The sequence below is a fragment of the Vanacampus margaritifer genome, chromosome 16 (assembly GCF_051991255.1).
Source record: "Vanacampus margaritifer isolate UIUO_Vmar chromosome 16, RoL_Vmar_1.0, whole genome shotgun sequence".
Lineage (NCBI taxonomy): Eukaryota > Metazoa > Chordata > Actinopteri > Syngnathiformes > Syngnathidae > Vanacampus > Vanacampus margaritifer.
In genome coordinates this window covers 3,388,919-3,411,960 of record NC_135447.1, presented here as the reverse complement: position 1 = coordinate 3,411,960, position 23,042 = coordinate 3,388,919, and the positions used below count along the sequence as shown (strand labels likewise).

Genomic DNA, 23,042 nt, shown 5'->3' with positions numbered 1-23,042 from the left:
CGTCAAATCGAATGAACCGTCCTTGAGTCGTATCACACCCCATCTATTGAGATATGTATCCACTCATGTTTTATTGGAGAGATGCACACCCCTAACACAAATTTACAAGTACTATATACTGTGTCATGCTCTCAGTTGGTTGTGATTGAATGGAATTCATCATGTCATTGACTTGAGCAAGAAGAGTTGAGACTTGTTTTATTGGACTCACACAAACAAGCATGAAAAATGTGGACCACTCTCAACAAAAACACAAACAATGCGTCCTACAAAGCGCCATGTTTTCGACGGCGTCCGGGCCTCAGCTGCTTCTTGTTCAGAAGTTGCTGGATGCGTTTGTTTTGTGTCCGCTCTCGGACAGATGGCACCTGGGGCACAAAGTGGCTCTGCGGGCCCCTTGACCCGTCGGCGTCTAATCCCACGATGCCGTAGGAAACCTCACCACCCAAGTCCTTTGCCATCTTCGGAGACATCGGCGGAAAGGAAGATGAACGTCCGGCAGCGGCGGCAGCAGCAGCGGCAACGGCGGGGCTCCTCCCGCTGGGGTTGATGACACTATCGGATGCTCTGAGGGATGTCGTGAGTGACGTTTGACTGGTGGCGGTTACCGTGGCAACGGGGGTTACCATAGCAACGGTGGGCGTGGGTCCCGTGAGGAAAAATGGTGGTACAGACATAGGAGTGACGAGCTTGGCGGCGTCCTGGGAGGCCGAATACTCGTCGTCGTAATCCACGTAAATAAAATCGGTGGTGCTGGGGGGCGGAGTCACTGTCCACGCACTGCTGGTAGGGGAGGGGCTTGGCTGCGGTGTCACTGTTGTTGACACACTAAAAAGCATCAAAAAGAGCACTATGAGCATGTACAAACAAGTATTAGCCTCTTGTGTCCCTTTTTCGATCACAAAATTAGAAATTGTGTGACGGACGGTAGGTACGCGAACCATGACGCTTCTAACGATGCTCACGTGACACTAGCAACAAAACTAGCCTTGACACTACAACATGCTACCTTTATGCTAACACCAGTACTAACTGTAATGATAACAACAATGCTTACTGTATGTGATGCTAACTACAATGGTAAACTGAAGCTAACAAAAATGCTACCATGATATAGCAACAATGTTGATTGATGCTAAACAACAATGATACAATGAAGAAACGAATGCTAACCCTATGAACAAGCATGAACATGTATGAACAATCACAAACACTAATGAACACCTAAGAGGGAAATTTTCCGGTAATTTGATTAATAACGGTAACGACATACTTCATTGAATTTCCTTTTGAAGATCAATCAATTTGACCGATATTAAGATTTGATCAATTGGTAGCTCTTATCATTTAAAAGCTAATGATTGTTTCCAAGAAGAAAAAAGGGCAGTAAAGTACATTTACACTTTTAATATCAAAATGTCTTTATCGCTAAGAAAAAACATGTTTTACAAATTTCTTGATTGCTAGTGATTGAATTATATGGAAATGACCCATAAACATGTCTGAACGCGCATATGAAGGCAGTTGCGGATCACCTGAAGTTGCTGCAGGACTTGCAGCATATTTGTCTGTAGCCAGCGTTGGCGCAGTTGCGACTGAGCGACTCCATTCGACAAAATGCCGAGCGGTCACCACGGCAACGCTGCCCTGCAGAAACAACATCAGCTGTCACGACAGCATAGTAGAAAAGGAATAGAAAGAACAAGTTTGCAGTACTCAAGGTGATCTTAGCAAGCGGGACGTCCGTACTGGATCTGGACAGCCATTGAACCATGAAGTTCTTCGGGTCACCTGCACCAGAAAAACAAAAAATGGCGTTCACTTGGGTCTCTTCATGGATGGAGCTATGTCTGTGCCAGTTGAATTTGAACTACAATTTCTAACACTGACTTTTTAGTTTAAAAACAAAATTATGTCAAAATAAAACAGTCAGTTTCCTTAAAAAAAGCTTGACCAAAAAAAATCAACATATAAAAAAATCTGCTACATTGGAAAATTTGACTCAATTATAAGTAAAAAGTAATCCTCCAAGTAGTTAATTGAATAAAAAAAAAGTACTTCATGAAAAAAAATTACTGAAAAATGGAGCTACACGCAACGCACGCTTACCGCCACATGGTGGCGCTCGACATGTGCGGCTGGCGATGGGCGGGACCAGGCTGCAGTTCCCCGAAGATCCTTCGGGCCGGACGCAGGCCACCTGACGCTCCTGCGTGCCGTTGCCGCAGGTGACGGAACACTGCAACACAGAAGTTGCATCACTGCCACCCATGAACCTGTAAACAACTCCAGCCCCGCTCCCATCCCCACCATCCCCCCTCACCGGTGTCCAAGGCCCGGCCCGCCACACCGCCGGGCACAGGAATCGGTTGCAGGGCTGCTTGGGGTCCGGCCGGCGGTCTTGGCACAGGTCGCTGTTGACGGAAAGCCGCCGCCCACCGACGGAGACCAGCTGGCAGCCCACCCAGCGACGCTGCCACCCGCTTTGTCCACAGGAGGCGCTGCAGGCCTCCCAGCCACCGGTCATCCAGCTGGTTGGTTGGGAGTAGGAAGTGCTCAGTGTGTACACAACGGGGCTCACCGAGTCTCATTATGATGATGTCACAAAGTAACTCTGAAGACCAGTTGAGTGTTAACGATATGACTGATGTTACGTCACGGCCAGGTGAGTGTTGTGCAATACTGTGACAAATGTATAATGTTACCGTGGTGACCATTCAAGCGTTGCATGTGACCGCCTGATGAGACCTTGATGGCCGATACGTGATGACTGTCCGAGGTTACTCAATTGAACATTTGAGTGTTAGTTTTACGGTGGCGAAACTGTGGCAACATTAGAGCATTACCATAGCAATTGCCTGACATTACTGTGGTGACCATCTGAGTGTTGGGTGTTACCGTGTGATGTTACGTTACCTTGGTGACCAGTGGTGTTAGGTGGCGACTGTCCAAAATTATCGGCATGTGATTGTTACCATAATGACCTATAGTTCAGGGGACGACTGTCTGACATTACCATGGTAACCATTTGAGAGTTGAGTATTTCCGTGACTACCGTCTGACATTAGTGTGGTGACCATATGAGTTTTGGTATTTGGTATGATGACCAGTTGAGGGTTTCTTTAACCAGTGTCTGATGTTACTGTGGTAACCATTTGCCTGTTACCACGATGACCAGTAAAGTGTTTCTGTTACAACTGTCTGCTGTTACCGTGGCGGGCTGCAGACGTCGAGGTTGCAGCTGCGCGTGATGGCTCTCGGTTTGCTGATGTTGGAGCAGAACGTTCTCTGAACCATCACTCCGTCGGCCTTCCGTCGGCATCCGAAGCGGGTGTACTGTTTCCCTGGCGACCAGAGGAGGAAGAGGAGTCAATGGTGGTCCGTTTCCACGGCAACCCGGGCGTCGTCGTACCTCCTCCGCACGACTTGGAGCACACAGACCACTGCTTGAGCGCCCACTCATAAAAGATGGTATCCTCCTGGACCAGGTTGGACTCCAGCGAAGAACGCAGGTGGTCCTGGATCACGTACTTGTAGGACACCGTCACCTTGGTGTCGCCGTGGGAACGGAGCTGACGGAAAAAGATTGTCATGCTTCTCAAGTCAGATTTTTTTTTTGTCTCACCAGAAAAAAAGTTTGATTCCAGCCTTTCCCGTTCTTTAGTAATGAGCAGTAGAACATGCATTGGTTTCACCCAAATCACAGGTTTCTGACCATAAAGCGGTGAAAAGGAGCATACGTCTATGTCATAAGGTGACCGGATGGGAGGCTGAGCGCTTACCATGAGAACCACAGCATACTTGAGCGGCCCCTCGGTCTGCACCACCTCCTGCTCCTCGTTGTGAGTGTACTGCCAAGCCACGCCCATCTCCACCAGCTTGCGCGAATCCGGCTCCATGTCTTCATCGTTCAGGAACAGTCGCCCGCTCTCCTGGTTCTTCACCGCTAAACAACCGAGAAAGAAAGGATGATCTGGGTGGTGAGCTACGCCGGTCGGCTCGAGATACGGTGGCGCCCCTACCGAGGACGTGAGGTGTCCTTGTAAACTCCTGCACCAGGAGGTGTCTCGCCCCTTGGGGAATCTCCAGGATCTTCAGGTAACCTAAACCACAGGCGACAAGCCATTAAGTCAGAGGACACCAACCTTCCATGGGGCTCGAAGCAAAATTGGTTGTCGGGCCCTCAGCAGGTGCCACATCGGCTGAAGGTTCACCCATGATCATTAAGTCACCTGTTCTGTTGGCACTGCGACTGAAGTTTCCTTTGATCACACGACAGCGCGAGTGATCTCCACCGCACACCCCACAGCGGTCCTCTTGGCGGTCCGACGCAATTTCGCCATCACAGCCCACGTGCTGCAAGGAGACGAGGAAAGGAGGCAATAGGACAGTAAGCAAGGATAGAAGGACCATGGAAATGAGACGGGACGAGGAAAGTAGAGAGAGCAGACCCTACCGAAGGAGACACGTCTTACTCGCCTAATGAAATGAAAAACATACGTATGAGATGAGACGAGATAAAGACCTCACACTCTCCTCGCACGCACACGCTGTAGGCGTCATTGTAGGAGCACAGCGTCCCATCATGCACCGCTCTCTTCATGGAAACCAGTTCCCCCGTCTCGTTGGAGCGGCAGAACAGATTGCAGCGTTCGTCAGCTGGTGGAACGCATATGGGGAGTGAGAAAGGGCGAGTGAGACAAAAGCCAATGAGACATCCAGTCATGAGTGAGACATTTGGACACATGGGGAGTGAGAGCGGGTGCGATATTGTGGCCCTTGTGGGTAAGAGATCAGTGAGACAGGTTAAGTGAGACTTTTTCAGGGAGCCAGCGTCCCCGTGAAGCCAAGTCCTGTCTGAACTTCCACGTGTTTGTGGTTTCAAAGAGATGACTTGAAACCAAAAGAACATTCCCAAAAGATGGCCTAATGACTAGAACATGTGGTGTGCACACGCACGCATACACAGACAGGCAAGCTCATCATATTGTGTGCGTGTGTGAGGGGGTGCACGTGTGTGTAGTTACGGTCGGCGTGTTCGACAGGCAGCCAGTGATGTTTTTTCCCCTCGTATTCAAAAATGTCATCCCAGACGCTACACTGCTCTGCCCTGAAAGACACCACATGTCAAGTCAGTGCAAGTCATTCCAGGACATTCCTGGCAAGCTATTCCAGGTTTTGATAAGTCAAGCCAAGTTATTGCAAGTCACTCAAAGTAGTACTAAATCAATCCAGTCATTCCAATTCATAAAGTTCTTACAAGTTGCTCCAAGTCATTTCAAACCATTCCAGGCCATTTCAGGTCATTCCAAGTCATTACTTTATCCCAGTTTATTCCAGGTCACTCCAAGTCAGCAAGTCATAACGGTCATCAGCTCATTCCAATTCATTCAGTTCTTACAAGTCACTCCAAGTCACTAGTAGTTATTAAATCATTCCAGTCCTCAGCTCATTTTGATTTATCAAGTTATTCCGAGTTGTCCCATCCAGACATGGTCATTCCAGGGCATTCCAAGTGATGGTAAGTCCTTCCAGTCATTAGGTCATTCTAAATCACCCAAAGTCATTCCAAGTCAATCCAAACATCAAGTCATTCTAAATCATTCCAAATCATTACAAGTCACACCAAGTCATCAGTTCAGCTCACCAAGTCATTCCACATCATTCCAGTCATTTGGTCAATCTATGTCCCCAAGTCTTTTCATGTCATTGAGCCGATTGCAACTGTATAGTTCATGTCTTTTCGAAGATAATCGGATCAGTTGTTCCAGATGTTTTTCCTGAGACAACATGAACAGGACAGTTGTGATCGAGTCAATACCCTGAGAAGTCAAAGACGTTGTCATCATATCAGTCAAATCACTTATCGATTCCATCATTTCATTCCACATTGAAGTTTGGCGTCTTACTGACCTGAAGTCATACATGGGGGGACACTGGTGCTGTTGGTTGCACAGTTGAAACTCAAAACTGTTTCCGAAGCAGGTCCGCCCCCCGTTGGCCGGCCTGGACACAACAACAGTAAGCGTTTGATTGTTATCCACGACTGTGAGTGCTTTGAGTATCAATGGGCCGCTCACTCACGGTGGGCTGTCACAGTTCCTGGAGCGGATCCGGACGCCGCCTCTGCAGGTCCTGGAGCAGTTAGTGTAGGCACTCCATGAGCTCCAGCCACCATCTTGTCTCAGGAGATTGACCGTCAGCGTGATGCAGAAGCCTTTGAAGCAGTGCTGAGGAAGATGTAGACGTGCGCCATGGAGACGGACTCATTCAGAGCATCGGTAAACAGCGGTGGCAACTGAGCGCTCACCATGCCGGGTCCGCACGGCGTCCCGTCCAGAGGCGGACCTTTCGTGGCTCTGCAGAACAAAGGATGGTTGTAGTCGCTGCACCACAGCTGCTGGCAAGGCTGCGGGTTGGGATACTGACAAGAACATCAAACAGACCAGCATGGATCAACACCTTCCTAATAAAGAGACCAAACCATAAAGACACGAAAGTGGATGGTAGAGAGGACACTGCCTTAACAACCCCAACAATACAACTACGATGACCACAACTTTACCAAACAACAAGCAAGCAAATAGCAACAGAACATCAGTAATGACAACAATAACATCCAAAACAAAGGCAACAGCAACACAACTACAGTGACAACAAGATCAACAATAAAGCAATAGCTTCAGCAACAATGACCCCAAACAATGACAACAGCACCTTCTTGAAAACAACAGAGACAAGGAAAAAGGCGAAATTAGACTTACAGCAGTACACGTTCCGTATCCTGGACCGAAGTCAAAGCTGCACTGCTGCTCCATGGAGTACTCGAACCCTGGCAAAAGGGGTGGAGTTGGCCAGTCGGGGCTAAATGGGTCATCTCGCAGACAGTCGTATGTGCTAACCAGGGAAACACAAACATTCATGACACAGGGATGGGACAAAAAGGGGACAGGAAGTTTACAGACAGTGGACAGAAAATGGACAGCAAAGAGGCAGGAAATGGCTAGGAAGTCGCCAGTAAATTCAAAGTAAGTTTACAGAAAAGGGACAATAAGTGGACAAGTGGGTAGGAAGGGGACAGGAAATTGACATGAAGTGGACAGTAGGTTGGGGGACAAATAGCGGTAAAGAAAATGAACTAGAAATGGACAGGAAGTAAGGAAGTTGTAGATAGGAAGTGGACAAGAAGTGGACAGGAAGTGGACATGAAATGAACAATAGAATGACAAGTGAACAAGCAGTGGTCAAGAAGAGGACAGGAAGGGGACTGCAAGTTAGGATGCAGTGGACAGGCAAGGGACACGCAGTGGACACTGGACAGTGGAAGTGGAAGAAGGTGAGCAGGAAAAGGAGGGTAAATGGAAAGGAAGAGGACAAGAGGTGGACTGCCATTTAACGAGAAGGGGACCGGAAGGGACAAACAGTGGGCAGGAGGTCTACAGGAAGGGGACAGTAAGGTAAGAGCAGAGGTAGTGTAAGGTAAGTATGGTGCATTCTTACTGTAGGTACTTGTGCAGCTCGCTCCAACTGCATCTGGACCAGTGGTAGCGGTAGAACGTGGCCTCCACTTGTGGTGACATGATGCTACCCAGGAACACGTCATCGTCGCACTCGTTGGCCTCGCCGTCATGCTCCATACCCAATCTGAGCGGGGACATGTGCTTAATGCTAACACTAGCAAGGGCTAATATTTTTGTGGTTGCATGTTTTTGTGCCTCACACATGTCCAATTTCGTGAGCTGCGACGAAGGCTGATGAGAAACCGTCCTCGAAGACCAGAACGCAGCTTTGGTGCATTTTACACATTCCTGTGACAGGAGCGTAGCCTGCACAGAGCACAATTATTGCTGGCGTAATAGAGCTATGCTAGTAGTGCTAAGACTCATAGTAGAAGTGGTCACACTAGCATCAGTCACTTTAGCGTTCATTTTGTGTTAGCAGTAGTTGTAGTGGGAGTCATATTAGCATACCCATTAGTATTGTATTGGCATTAGCATTATGTCATATTAGGAGAGGAGCCTGGCCCTAGCATTGGTACCCTGCATGCCCGAGGGTCCAAACTCTCGTCTGCTCAGGTAGACCAGGTGGTCATGCTGCTGGTTGGGGTTCTGCTCCCTCTGCTGGATGTACGACCAGCCGCAGACATTCTCCAGGCTTTTCTGGGCATTGCCCACCGAGATGAGCTCCTGGGACTGGAATGTGTCGGAGAAACCTGTGAGTATCACAACTATTGATGACTAACGATATTTGGTCTGGGGAATGTTTGTGGTACCTTAGCTGGAGACAGCATGATAATTCGCACTAGAACGATGTTGATGTTGGCACCAAGGGATTGATCTTGATAGATCCCGTTAACCTGCAACACATCATTCTAAACTCTGAAGGATCTGCTTCAACTTCTCCATATTCTTCTCAACTATTAACTCTGAATTTTATCCTAAAATCAGAGATGGGGACTGCAGTCATGTGGCTTGATTACAGTGAGATTTAAGGTGCTACTTTTAAGACATGGAATTTGATTGGCTATAACTCATGAAAGACTCTACTTAAGTGTTCATGAGACTGGATTCGACTTGATTAGAACTGAACATAACTTCACAGGTCTTGCCTGTTGACCATTTGCTATGATGCAGAGTAAAGAGATGACCGAAGCAAGTATCATGGAGGAAGCTTCCGAAATTATTACATTTAGATTCAAGGGTTATGGTTATGGTTATAAGGGACACAACAACCACAACATCACATTTCATCCATTACTATAAAATCTACAGACGGTCTAAATTATGTTAACCTCACAGCTTCACCAATAACTCATCAAACATGAACTAAACTTGACTTGCTTGAAATTTGGTGGGCACTTCATTTGACCTGCTTGGTTTCTGCCACAGTAATTTGGGCTTGCTTAAAAGTTAAAGGTTAAAATTTGAGACATAATTATAACTTGCACTTATGTGACTTACTCCCACCTCTTATGCATCCACTTACGATGTTCATCAGGGTGAGAAGATATTTCTGGACATGTTGCTGTCCATAAAAAAGAAGAACAGAATAATCCACAGCTAGCAGGACCTGCGGAGGGACGGGGATGAGTGCTGTGATTGGCTGCAAGGGAACACATGACTTCTTTTACCTCTATGTTAAACATATCTGCCTCTTCGATGTAGCGCCGCCGCCGCCGCTGCCAGCCCGAGGCAGACTTGGGCCTCAGCAGATCTGAGGAACCTAAGAGAGGTCCTGAAGACGCCATAAAGCTCTTCAGTGAATTTCAGCAGATGTCACTGTGGGATTTGACAACTATGAACAAGAATTCTTCTGACCTCGTAAGAAGTCAGCAGTTTGATTGACTGCCCGTTGTTTTGATTTGATGATAGCGGATGATGGATAGACAATGTGTGGTTCTGCTCCTTCGTTGTCCTCATCTTCGCTCTGGCCTCCTGACCTCCAGCGATGCAATGGCTCGATGAAAAATTCCTTCTCACTTGTTCGGATCATCCCAGCCTGCGGGCACACACATAATCTAATCCTCTACTGAAGAGTGTTTGCTGAGGATCTAGTAATGGTTTACTGAAAGTCTACAGGAAATCTACTGAGTGTTTGCTGAGAATCTATTGAGGGTTTAGTGAAAGTCTGATGAAGATCTATTGAGTGTTTACTGAAAATATAGTTACATAATTAGAGAACATTCTCTGAAGATCTGTAGAAGATCTACCGAAGACCTACTGGAGATCTATCAAAAGTTATGCTGCTTACCTACAGAAGATCTACTCAGGATCTACTCAAAGGATACAGAAAAGCTATTGAGTTCTTACTGGAGGTCTAGTGTAGATTTACTGGAGATCAACAGAAGATTTAGTGAAAAGCTACAGAATATCTAATGAAGATTTCGAGAAGATCAATTGAGGACCAACTAGAGATGTCCATACTGAAGATCTACTACTGAGTGCTTACTGAAAGTCAATAAAATATCTACTGAGGTTTTACCAAAAGTTTACTGAAGATCTGCCAAGTGTTTGCTGAGTGTATACAGAATATCTATTCAGGATCTATGGAAGATCTACTCTGCATCTGCACACCATCTAATAAAGAGCTACTAAGGAGCTGATGGATATCTCCTGGGGGTGTACTGAAGATTTACTGTGGTTTCTATTGAAGATCTACTGAGGGTCTACCAAGGTTCTACCAAGTGTCCCCTGAGGGTCTAGAAATAATCTCGAGCAGATGCAGTGAACGGAGGATTGTGGCTGGTGGAGAACAGAACGGAACAGAACAGGAAAGGTGTTGCACGCAACAGGAAGTTTGCAAATCGTTTCAAAATAAGAGGCAGTGTAAGTAAAAGTGAGGAGAAATCCTTCCCGTGCGAGTGTTTGTGCAGCTCATTCCTTTCAACAAGTCTCATCTTTCCACAACATCTGGATCCCATCACAGCTGCACTCTGTGCAGTCAGACGTTGAAAAAGTCTGAGTGCACTGCCAGTGTGCACGTGGCTGCTGATTTTTACAACTCGCCTCTCTCATTCCTTACAGATATATGACATTGGGACTACATTGTTTCCTAATCTTTAATGAGCCAAGGAGCACCAAATATATTGCAGGGACGCAGACAATATAGTGGAGGTTACTGGTCACTGTAGTAATGATGATCTCGAATCAATTTTCTCACCAATGTACTGTGTAATGTGTCAAATTTGGGCCTGTTTGGTCGAACACTTTGCAATTATTCTTTTGTCTTAATGGCAACAGTTGGGCATTGCACCTTCTGCCATCTAGTGGAAAGCATTTCAAGTAGATGACCAAATATACATGAGCTGTCGTTAATAAGGCATTATTTTTGGATTGTTAAAGTAAAATTGGATCATTTCCCTCAACACACCTGATGATGACACACTTGATGTGCTTGGGAATCGCTGGTTTACTCATCACATTTTTCTTTGTTCACACACAATCGCAGCGGCTCACTAAGTTTGTCTCCAAAATCAACAGTCGAGAAACAAAACAAACTCCAGATCAGTTCCATTCATCGAAAACGTCATACGATACTACCTCATACTTTCCTACTTCCCATTTTCCTATTTCACATCATGCAACTTTATACCAGTGTCTTCATACTTTCGGATTCATTGTGTACTACAAAACAGCTTTTTACTTTCACATTTTCATACTTCGTACTCTCCGACTACATACAATACTGCTTGATATACCACAGCGGTTGATACTATGATTGGTGTTATATCATCTGACATCTGACGATACTTGCTATGCTTAGATCACATATTCAACATTATAATTGATAGTGCTTGATCGTTTTCTTGTACGCAGTACTTCGTATGTCAGTAACATACAGTAAGTAAAATGTGTAAGGTAGCATAGTGTATAGTGTACTTTTTACTAGCGCTAACCCTATACTTGATATTATACCCAACAGTATACTTGGCAGTGTACTGCTGCGACTGACCTAAGCTAACAAGCTAACAGCTGAGTAGCAGAATGTCATTGATGCTAATATGCTACTGGTTTGCTAACGAGCGTATGGTTAGCATGCCAAGCAGTGCTTTTGAGAGGCGGCACCCACCAGTCCGTCACAGTTGCTAAGGGCAACGGCTGTGTCCTCCATGTTGGACACGCCCCCTGTGTAGAAGCATCCGGTCTCCTCAATTGGCTCTGAGCGTTTATATCCCGACTCCTCCCACCACTCCATGGTGGCGCGCGGGGCCACCAGTTGGCGGTTGGCACGCAGCCGCAGGTGCAGCTCCTGTCCAAACACTGTCACGTTGTAGAACAGCTCCGACTCTGAGTGCGGCTGCGACGTCCATGATGTCTGTCTCCAGGGGGCGTGTCTTTTGCTGCGGGGTGGGGAGTGGGCAGAGACTGACGCTGACAGGAAGTGGCCCTGCGAATCAGTTCTGATTGGACGAACCACGCTGAACTCGGACAAAACCTCATGGAGTGAATCTGAGAAAGACAATCCATCACCTCAATGAAAATGAGGAATGCAATCCAACACCTCATTGATCCATTATGACTTCAAAAACAAGAAACACACACCTTCACCTCATTAGTCAATGATCTCTTTTTTTCAAAGGAGAAACACAATCCAACACCTGATTAACAAAATGACGACTGTTTTCAAATGCCAAACACAATCAGTCACCTCATTGATAACTTTTCCAGCTGTCACAGACTTTCCAGCACATGATTTGCGGCATGGAAACTTGTTGGAAGGCTACGACCACTCTTGTTTCTTATTAGAGAAAATCGAAGACGCCACTGGTATGCCTGTGATGACTATTATTTATGGCGTCTGTGAACTTGAGCTATACTGCTAGATGGAAATTGATATTCGCTGAGTACAAGACAATATTTCTACTGACTAGTGACTCCATGTATTATCATTCATCCCTAATTCTATACTGTATGATCTATTTGTCTTTGATTTAAGTTTGCAACCTAACCTAAAGCTCCTATAAATAGTTGACATGTGAAGTAAAGATAAAAAAAAAAAATGTTGATTAAGCGTCCTCTACCGTTTTGTCAGACTTTTCAAGTTCAAACAGGCTAAAATTGCAAGAGAATTTAATAAACATTCATAATCCATAATAATGTTTTTACAGTTTTACATAGCTTTATGTAAGGTAATCATTTAATCAATATACAAATTTGCACTCTAGATGAATGAATGAAGTAAGCACAGACTGTAATTAATGTATGTTGTATCCTACACAGGACATATTTGCACAACAGTTTCTATTCATGGAGTACTTCCACTCTGATTACATTCAAGGTGGAGGCGTGAAGTTCAATTAATGATCATATTAGTAGTACTTCTACTCGAGTAGAAGTATTTGTGGTTACCTGTGCTGAAGGTGCCGACGGCTGAGACGCGCACAAATACAATAAACACCGCGCACACTAACAAGTCCATATCTTCATGTCTTCATGTCTTCATGGCTTCATATCTTCTTCATGTCCCGGCGGCTGACTCTCACTGTGTGTGCGTGAGTGTGTATGCGCACTCATGCAACACACAAGTCCTCCCGACTCTTGACTCCACCCACACACTCTATTCCATGTGTGTGTGTGTGTGTGTGTGTGTTGCCAGCGACGTCAAAATCAGTGAGAAAGAAAACAGTAACATGATAAAATAACTGTGCACATGGATTCTACACTGCAGCCAATCAGAGCAGCTGAAGCTGGGTGATGTCATTGGCTGGGACGGCCTCCACAGGGAGGAGGAGGGGAAAAGTCAGGGGGAAGTTGAGGAGAAGTAGCAAGAGGAGGAGGAGGAAGAACAGGAAGTAAAGGAGGAAGATGAGGTGAATCTAGTGGAGGAGGTGCCAAAGGAGGAGGAAGGGCAGGAAGAAAAGGAGGAAGAGGAAGTGGGGGAAAGAAAAACAAGGAGAAAGAAGAGGTGGCGATAGAGGAAGAGGAGGTGGAAGATCACGATGATGACGAGGAGCGTCGCGTTTCTGCGATCCAGGCGACGAAGGCCGAGACTCTGGCGTAGACGCCGGGTCGCTCAGGCCGACCGCAACCAATCCCAAAGGAAGTGACACCTGTTGGGGACCAACCACACAGGATGTTGATTCCCAAGTGCTGGTTGTGAAATGGACGAGTTGAAAGGAAACTGACCAATCAGGGTCCAGCGTCCTTCCTCCTCACACATGAGCGGACCGCCAGAGTCGCCCTGTGTGAAAAAGTCAAACGATGAACTTAGACTTCTCTTCCGGACGTCTAACCGAGGGGGTAGATGGTGATCACCTGACACGAGTCGACTCCGCCCTCCGGGAAGCCCGCACACAGCATGTTGGACGTGATGGTGTACTCAGCCAAAGCGCGCTGGCATGACACCCGGTCCACCAGGGGAACCTCGGCCTCCTGCAGAATGTCTGGAAGAGAACCTGTGCAACACACACACACACACACACACACACACACACACACACACACACACACACACACACGGTCAAACAGACAGGTAGGAGAGACAGATAGATGGACAGATGAACAAGTGACTGACCCTCCTCAGCCTCTAGTCCCCATCCAGCAATCCAACATTTCCTTCCGGCTGTAAACTCTTGACCGTTTTCAGGTAAACACACTGGCTGCATCAGATCTGTGCATGAACACACACACACACACACACACACACACACACACACACATGCAGCCGTTGAGAGTGTGTGGTCCATTCAGGAAGAGGAAATTGACTTCCGCATAACTGTCACAGGAACAGCAAGTCTACTTCCTCAAGACTACCACAGGAACCAGAGGTCTACTTTCCTAAAACCATCACAGGGATAGGAAGTCAACTTCCTTACTAACACCAGAACAGGGAGTCTACAAAATAGGGATTCTGCTTTGTTACCACAGTCTCAGGAACAGGAAGTCTACTTCCTTACTACACTCACAGGATCAGGAAGTCTGTGGAAAACCAAGTCTACGGCCGATTCTCAATATGAAGAACAGAGTTCTGCCTTGCAAACTCGTCAAATACTGTTTTCCTAAGAACATACATGAGAACGTTCTTCCTAAGAATGCGAGCCTCTTTGTAAGTTGGAATGGCTGCATACTTCTTAAATCCAGCCCCCCTCCCCCAGACTCTGACATATTCCCTTGATAGTAGCACAAAATGCATCTTGGGATATTTTCCTTGCAAAGTCTTCACAAGTATCCAACCGATGCATCCTTGGTTTAAGCTAGTTGACAAGAACAACATCCGGGTATTCTGTGCGTTCTTGGTTTATTTGTATTTTCAATTGGAAGAGTTCTCGGGCCACGATTGATGACACTTCACGAGATCACAAGAACAGATAAAAACATCAATTGAGAAATGGCATAATTCCTCACATCTATCACAGGAACAGGAAGTACATTTGTGTACTTTTGTGTTGTAGTACCAGTGAAGTTGGCCGGCGTGCTGAGGCGCATCATGGCGATGTCAGCCTGTTTGGTGAGTCTGTTGTAGTGTGGGTTGATCAGCACAGCATCAATTTGGAACGAGTGCACATCACCGGCGTGGCTCTGAGCTTGAAGACCCAACTTGGCCGACCACCGGCTCAGGGGGCGGTCCTTCCTGTCAGAGATGCGTCAGCTCGGCCATGGCGGTGTCTCGTCAAACTTGTCAGTCACTCAAACGTCTCAATCATCAGCCAGGTGGTCTCACCCGTACACACAGTGGGCGGCGGTCAGCAGCCAACGGCGACCGAGCAATGTGGCACCGCACACGTGGCGACGATTCCAATGCAGCGACACCATCCACGGCCACGCTCCTTTTGCGGCATCCGACCCACCCACCACTCTGACCTCCCCTTTTTAGAAAAAAACGGTGTGGCAAGGGAACCGCAAGTAATTGAGCCTCCCCCCCATCCCCTTCAAAACAGTTTCATAGGTCATAGTTCAAACAATTTGGCGGTAACTTGAGACATCTTCACACTTTACAGATCGAACACAAAACTACGGCAATAGCTTCGAAGAGGTGATTTTTTTTCAGCGACTACCTCATGTTAGGTGGTTAGGTGCCACAGAACAAACCAATACATCGATCAATTGGCAATTCATTTTTCATTGTAGTTTCCCGCTCTTACCGTCCCTGGCTGCTGATTGGTTCAGGGTGTCATTGGCGACTAAACGAATGCCGCATGCTGAAATATATAGACAAGAAATGTAATGCGGTGACTTCCATTACTGAGACATGATCATTACAGATACTCACGCTGGTTGTCACAGTGGAGGGAAACCACGCGGTCGCCGACACAACTGTCACTGTAAAACAACAAACAACGGGCTCTTAGCACAAATCCACTACTTCCTGAACTCAGTACCACTCCTTCATTTCCTGTCTTTCATGATTGGACAAACTGATTAATCCAGGTGTGCCTGACCTCAGTAACCACAACAACAATGGCCAGACACACCTGGATTCATCAATTTGTCCAATCATGAAAGACAGGAAATGAAGGAGTTGTATTGGGTTCTTTCTCTTGTGACTCGCCGAGGCCATTCAGTGTGCATCACGTCTTTGTTTCCAGGTACCTGACGCTAGATTCCAGACTTCCGTTACTGGTGACTTTGACACTGGCAAAGGGTGAATCTCCTAGCACGGCAGGCAGCAGAGTGGACACCCCAGACCTGGACAATGACAATAAGCTACAAGAACCTACAAGTAGTCTATTTGTATGTATTGTATTTGTACTGACTAATCAGGTCCTACAGCTAATCTTTCTGTACCCCAGGTTGTGTCAGGTCAGGTCTGACAAGTTGCCAACTGTCTCCCAGCTATTGCCTGGCCTGGTCTTACAAGTGGTCAAATTGTCAGGTCCAGTAAGTATTTTATCTGTATAGTGCATCGCTGTGACTGTAACGTCAGGACCTATAGTTGTACTGGCAGTTCTGATGTCTGAGGTTCTACGAGTACTCTACTTGTCCTACAGTTGGTCTACCGCTATCTTAGGTACTGAAGCGGTCAACCTGTATCCGAAGCGCTGACTGGTCAGGTATTACAAGCTACCACGCTATATCCCAAGTACTGAAATAGTTTACCTGTATCCTAAGTACTGACAGGTGAATTGAGACAGGTGGGGAGTCCAGGTGTCTGCACAAACGGTAAACCGAGAGGAGGCGATCTGAAACTGGAGACGACTGGACGTGTTCGTCTGCAACACAACTGAACCCGCACCTCTGTGTAAAGTACTTTGTAAATTTAACGTGACTAAATCCCATTTCACATAATCCAGGCTGTCCTTACCACAGTTAGCTTCATCAGAAACATCACCACAGTCAACCATTCCATCACACTGACGGTTTCCATGGATACAGATGCCTGTCCCACATTGGAACTGGTCCTTAGCGCACAGCTCTGGTTTTCACAAACAAGTACACATACAGCTGAGACCTGTCCACTTCATATTGGTTGTTGCTTCAGTCCAGCAGACCTCACCTGGAGACCCCAAGCCAACCCCGGAGGTGAAGTTGGCTTTGAACCCCCGTCCGTCACCTGAGCTGTCCGTGAAGAACCAGATTGTGACCTGATTGGTTGTTGAAAACAAGTCATGGGCAGGGCCACCACTTCCAGTGAGAACGGCTATGAAAAGAAAGTTGACAGCACTTTTTATGAATGAGCCATTCATCCATTTTCCTATCCTCAGTAGGGAGGCCTAGCCCAGCTAGCTTTGGGCGCGAGGCAGGGTACACCTTGGACGAGCAAACATTCACACTCATGGACAATTTCTTGGTCTTCAAGTAGGCTAACATGCTGTTGCTAACATGTTTTGTGATTTTGGGGAGGAAACCCCATGGGAACAACATGCCTCAGAACTGTAAGTTATATCTGTCAACCACCTTGAATATCAGCTTACCCAGTAAGGTGGAGTTGGGCCCCACCCCGTCACGCAACTCTACCATGTCGTAGTTTTCTTCAACATCCAAGTCCAAGAAATGGACTTGGATATTTCGACCAGGGACAGTGTGGAGCGTCCACATGCCTGTGGGAGCAAAGGATATCACTTTAAACAACATGTGTAAGCCTTTGTTGACAATCTTTCACTCCTTCCATAATAGGGAGTGATTCACTTTACGGCTGAGGTGTTCTCACAGCGAGCTCTGTTCCCGTAGGATTGCGGGTAATTTGGCGAGCTGAATGTGGAGTTTGGCTCCCACACGTCGAAAGGACCTCCACAGTCAGCTGACCAATCAGAAAAAAAAGGGCAGAGTCAGTCGGGTTTCATGCGGTCTAATTATGGCTTGGTAGAGCGGGCAGTGGTCACCTGGTATGGTGGGCGCAGGAGTGGGAGTGGGCACTAAGGTTGGTTCCGGGGGGGCGGGGCCGCATGGCTCGGACGTCAATGTGATGTCATCCAACGCGATGTCATTCCTCATCCCGCCTTTCTTCAGAGCTTCGAAGACAACCTGCGCACAGCGGACTTGAGTCAGTCTGAAACCATTTGGAGATCATGATTCAAGCAGCTTGAAATCAGGTTTGAAGCACTTTGAAAGTAGTCTGAAATCTAAATTTAAATCTAATTCTAGATTTAAATCAAATTCATTTTTTAAACCGGCCTGAAATCGTTTTAATGTCAGCTTTAAATCACTTCAAATTTCTTCAGGTTTCACCCGTTTGAAATCAGATTGAAAGTAGTGTGAAATCAGTTGGTAACCTGTTTGAAATCTGTTTGTAGTCAGCTCTGCACCAGTTTGAAAATCAGGTTCAAACATGTTTGAAATCAGTTCGGGCCGTGTAACTTGACCCACCTGTGTGTCAGTGGTGGAGTTGAGGAGCACTTGTCCGTAGTTCCAATTGTCACCATAGTTACCGTCCCTGCGGAACACCACCTTGGCGACGGTGTCTGGAGACACACTGAGCAGCAACACTTGAAGACGGCGGACGTCTTCTCCAAACATGTGATACCTTCACGCACACACAAGGTTGACTTTCTATTTGACACCTGTCAATCATCTAATTAGTATGCGTCTTTACCAAAAGCGAAGACACATAGGCTGGGTGGGTGCAGTCAGAGGCAGGCTGTAGATCCTGAAGCTCTTCAGCCATTGGCCGGGACTCAGAGGGGTGATCAAGTAGAAACCTGAATGAGCAAACACGTGTGATTAGCAGCTATGCCAATACGTTGCAAACACAATTCAAATACGATATACAAATACAAACACAAAAAAATATATATACAAATACCCAAGACTTGACCTAGACCTAGTCAAAGGGCTGAGCAAGGACCTTAACCTGATCCTACCTAGACCTTATTAAAGGCAAACTCCAGGACTTGGTTCAGGCCCTGATACAAAGCCTGTTATGGAGCCAAATCCGAGATTTTATATAAAACCTAATCCAAGACCTATTCCAAGATTTGCTCTGTCCTGATTTGGAAACTGAGCCAAGACTTAATACAATACCTGATATAAGTCCTTAATTGGACCAGCTAGACCTGATCCTGAACCTGATCCAGGCTGATCCCTGATTCAAGAACAAATCAGTACCTGAACTCATATTGATCAGAGCTAATCAAGGAAGTGATCATACAGTACATCTGATTCTTGACTGAGACCAGAGCCTGATGTTGGACTTGATATTGAACCTGATACAAGAGCTAACCAAGACTTGACCTCCACATGATTAAAGACCGCTGTGTTGAAGTCTGAATCAGCAAACGCATCACATCAATGTGCAATTTGTACCGAAGATAACCCAAAGGTAACTCACCCGACATGTTTCCTAGTGTGTGGTCTACACTCGGACCACTGAGTGGTGGGAATGTGGCGCCTCTGCTCCGAAGCCAGTCACCGTCGTCTTCATGGTCCTGCCTCCAGAAGCAAATGCCACGCTCAAACGTGCATGACAGCTTCTCCAAATCTGAAAACAGAGCAACGTCAACAAACTGATGCTGCTTTTGCCACGGCGGGGCAACATGTGGGCAGCGTCAGCACCTGAGAATTCCGACAGCTCGCTGGCACTGAAGGTGGCATTAAATCCCAAAACATCTTCAAAATTGTCTGAGGAAAACTCAACAGTGGATTGGTCGGACAGAAGCCACACAGTCCCCGGAGGGGTGGAGCCCGATAACTCAGCTGCAATTGAAGAATGAATGATGATGATTCAGGACTGGATCTTGATCAAGATTTGTTCCAGGTATGATACAGGTACTAATTCAGGATCTGATCCAAGACCAGATACAGGACTTAAACCAAGATCCGATACAGGACTTAATCCAAGATCCGATACAGGACCTGCTACACAAATTTATCCAGGCCTGGATACGGAACCTCAGTAGGGACATGATGTAGACCATATCCAGGATCTAAGACAAGACCTGGTCAAAGACCTGATTCAGAACGTGATCCAAAATCGGATGCAAAAGCTGATCTATGACCTCAACAAGGACCTAAAACATGACTTGATTGGAACTTTTTCTCAATATGATCCAGGACCTGATCCAACAACCGATCTAGGACTTGATCGAAGGCCTGATCTAAGATCTGATCGGCGTACTAATCCAGAACATGATCCAAAACCTGTTCCAAGACCTGATCTATGACCAGATCAAGGACCTAAAACATGACTTGATAAGAACCATATCCTTGATCTATTTCAAGACCTGATCCAAGATCTGTGGATCTGAGGATTCTCCTGACCTGCCATCTTCTTCTCATCACCGACTCCTTCGTAAAGTCTCACAATGTCCAGAGTCTCTCGGCTTTCAAACTTGTGGAAGTTGATCTGAACAGAAAATCCTCTTTGGACCCTGAAGGCAACAACAAAAAACATTTATGTTTATACTTCAGCAACGATTGGTTGCTGACCTATTGTGGCCAGTGCCTTCTGGTAAGTGTCCAAAGTCTTGGACCTGATGATCCAGCGACAGAAGCTGCTGTTTTTGGCTGAGGCGAACCATCCCGTTGGGCCGTGCAGCACGAACTGTCCGTCGCAAGTGGTTGCTATGGAAATAGGAGGATGTGGTTATCATAGCAACAAACAAACGACTCTCATGCAAGCCATGAAATACCAACCGCAGCGAGCGCCGTCCTCGTCGGAAGCGTCGGCACAGTCGGCGATCCCGTCGCACAGGCGCTCCACGTGGACGCACATGGATGAGTGGGCGCAGGAGGTGTGGTCAGGAGGACATGTGACTGGGACGTACGGACACAGGAAATGAGGTCAGGACGTGACACTGGATGTCTGTCCGTCCATTTCGCAGAAAGCTTATTCTCAATATAGTCGCACATATTGACAAATATCAAGCTAGCCTGTTGCACCCGAGACAAGAAAAGTCTTTCTGACTTGTGGCAGGTGGAGTTGTTGGCGTGACGGTTGGCATGAAGGTTGGCGCGGTGGTATCCAGCTGTTTGTCTGCAGAAAGGCGGCATCATGAGGCCGGTAAACTTTGACCTCTCATCAGCCGTGACCTCACCTGTGATGCGGATGCTGTCTCTGTCCACGACCAATCCTCTGCTCTCCTCCAGTCCCGCCTTCATCTGCTGCGCCGCCTCCTGCCTGTCCACCCGCTGCGTGAACCACAGGTCAAAGGTCACCAGCACGCTGCCCTGACTGAGTGAGGACGTCACCAATAATTAACCAGCAATGATCAATGTGTTAAAAATAAGTAATAATAATCGTCAGCAGTCAATGGGATCAATAATCAGTGAATATGTGAAGTAATCGGCAGCACGGTGGCTGACTGGTTAGCACGACCGCCTCCCAGTGCTGAGGACGTGAGATCGAGTCCGGGCTTCGGCCTTCCTGGGTGGAGTTTGCATGTTCTCCCCGTGCTTGCGTGGGTTTTCACCGGGTACTCCGGTTTCCTCCCACATTCCAAAGACATGCATGGCAGGTTAATTGAACACTCCAAATTGTCCATAGGTGTGATTGTGAGTATGGTTGTTTGTCTCTGTGTGCCCTGTGATTGGCTGGCAACCAGTTCAGGGTGTACCCTGCCTACTGCCCGAAGCCAGCTGGGATAGGCTCCAGCACCCCCGCGACCCTTGTGAGGAAAAGCGGTCAAGAAAATGGATGGATGGATGTGAAGTAATCAAAAATAAATGATCAGTCATCAATGTGTTCAGTTCTCAATCATGTGATCAATAGGCAATTCTTAATTATCAATGTGGCAAAAAAAAAAATCAATTATCGCTTTGCTCAGTAACAAATTGTCATACATGGGTAGTTAATGTGTTCTGTGATCAATAATGAGTGTGTTCAATAATCAATAATAAATTATCAATCAATATTTTTTAATGAATAACCAAATAAATAAATAAATAAATATCAGTCCAGTAATCAGTGTGTTCAACCATTACTGATGAATAATGATTAATAATGAATATGTTTAACAATAAGGAATCATGTGTTTTGAATTATGTCGATTATCAATAATCACTGTGCTCAATACTAATTAGTTTGTTCAGTAACCAATAATTACTGTATCCAATATTCAATAACTGTGTTTATTCATCAATACCAATGATCAATAATCAATCTTCAATAATTATTGTGGTCAAAGATCAGTAATCATTGTCAATAATAAAAATCTATTAATAATCAGTACTTTAATCAATAAGTGAGCAATAATCAATATGTTCAGCAACCAGTGAGTAAATCATCAATGAGTTTGTGACGTGCGCGCGTTCTTCACCGGAATCCGACGACATCACATGACACAAAGCTCCGTCCGAGCCCACCGCGCCTGAACGCCTCGCGCACCTGTCGACCAATCACGAGTCAGCTAAGCAGCTGATCTCCAATGAGATGTCGGCGCTCACCAGGTGCTGGACGTCGAAGGCCAGCGACTTAAAGGCCACGCTGCTGCCGTTCCGCAGATCCTGGCTGAACTCCGCCCCGTGCGTGATGGCCATCTCGCCGCGTAGCCCCGCCCCCTCCACACCTAACGCACGTACCTTTCGTTAGCGTTAGCCGTCGCATCATTCCAACAAAAAGCTTTATAATTACCCATAACTCTTTGACTGCCAGACGTTTTCAGAAACGGGATGTCGCCAGTGCCAGCCGATTTAAGCATTTTGACTGATCTTTCAAGGTCCACAGAAAATTATGTGTTTGGACTATGGAAACACACATACTACCAAATGAAAGATTGGACTCTCATCTTTCATCAGAAAAAAAAGTTTGTTTCTACCTTATTCCGTTTTTCAGTAATCAACAATAGAAAATGGTTAGTTTCACCTCTGTTTAAAAAAAACAAAAAACGTCTTTTAACGTCTTTGGCACTCCTCCATAGGATTTTACTAAACGTTATTTAACGTTTTTGGCAGTCAAAGAGATAGATGCATCAAGCTGGCTGCTAAAGCAATTTTTGGTCTAAATGAAAATCCTCAACTCGCTTCAACGTAGTTCTTGACACCAAGATGGCGTCAAAGTAATCATTTTGTGGTGTGTATGTTTTATATGCGTGAGGATGATTTGACGAGCTCACCCGATGGCCACACGTCCGCCCACATCAGCGCCGTCAAGACGGCGCAGCACAGCAGCAGCAGCATGCATAGCGCCACCAACGGGATGTTGAAGGAAGAACAGCCGCCGCGTCCTCGCAT

General features: G+C 46.4%; 2 protein-coding genes and 1 long non-coding RNA gene across 3 annotated transcripts; 1 reads left to right on the top strand and 2 right to left on the bottom strand.

Moving 5' to 3' along the window:
- Positions 1-181: 181 nt before the first annotated feature.
- On the bottom strand, positions 182-13,414 carry LOC144036278 (A disintegrin and metalloproteinase with thrombospondin motifs 2-like). Its single transcript, XM_077546801.1, has 25 exons — positions 12,849-13,414; positions 11,569-11,948; positions 9,318-9,498; positions 9,131-9,234; positions 8,986-9,069; positions 8,273-8,356; positions 8,039-8,192; positions 7,721-7,826; positions 7,501-7,644; positions 6,765-6,897; positions 6,311-6,424; positions 6,085-6,230; positions 5,914-6,006; positions 5,028-5,110; positions 4,526-4,659; positions 4,233-4,356; positions 4,023-4,103; positions 3,783-3,946; positions 3,413-3,572; positions 3,212-3,344; positions 2,324-2,531; positions 2,110-2,239; positions 1,717-1,791; positions 1,536-1,647; positions 182-828 (listed from the first exon to the last, which is right to left on the bottom strand). The coding sequence occupies exons 1-25, from the start codon at positions 12,916-12,918 to the stop codon at positions 267-269; spliced, it is 3,759 nt and encodes a 1,252-aa protein (XP_077402927.1). The 5' UTR covers positions 12,919-13,414; the 3' UTR covers positions 182-266.
- tmprss15 (transmembrane serine protease 15) lies at positions 13,197-23,042 on the bottom strand. The gene is given in 25 exon segments (XM_077547180.1): positions 13,197-13,549; positions 13,626-13,680; positions 13,755-13,894; positions 14,014-14,109; positions 14,894-15,069; positions 15,160-15,304; positions 15,575-15,637; positions 15,709-15,758; positions 16,029-16,124; positions 16,536-16,659; positions 16,741-16,851; positions 16,933-17,076; positions 17,351-17,476; positions 17,587-17,676; positions 17,759-17,900; positions 18,243-18,399; positions 18,469-18,574; positions 19,204-19,353; positions 19,428-19,568; positions 20,133-20,242; positions 20,345-20,435; positions 20,508-20,676; positions 20,904-21,045; positions 22,213-22,378; positions 22,925-23,042. Coding segments are annotated over 25 exon segments (3,261 nt in total).
- Positions 16,145-16,491, top strand: LOC144036283 (uncharacterized). Its single transcript, XR_013288618.1, has 3 exons — positions 16,145-16,158; positions 16,229-16,316; positions 16,447-16,491. It is a non-coding gene; the product is annotated as an uncharacterized LOC144036283 (long non-coding RNA).

Excerpts from the sequence above, each read along its gene's own strand:
- LOC144036278 (XM_077546801.1), bottom strand. The coding sequence starts at position 12,918 with ATGGACTTGTTAGTGTGCGCGGTGTTTATTGTATTTGTGCGCGTCTCA. Across the intron at positions 11,949-12,848 it reads CGTCGGCACCTTCAGCACAG|ATTCACTCCATGAGGTTTTG; the intron begins GTAACCACAAAT and ends TGTCTTTCTCAG. Across the intron at positions 2,240-2,323 it reads GGGCCGGGCCTTGGACACCG|TGTTCCGTCACCTGCGGCAA; the intron begins GTGAGGGGGGAT and ends TCTGTGTTGCAG.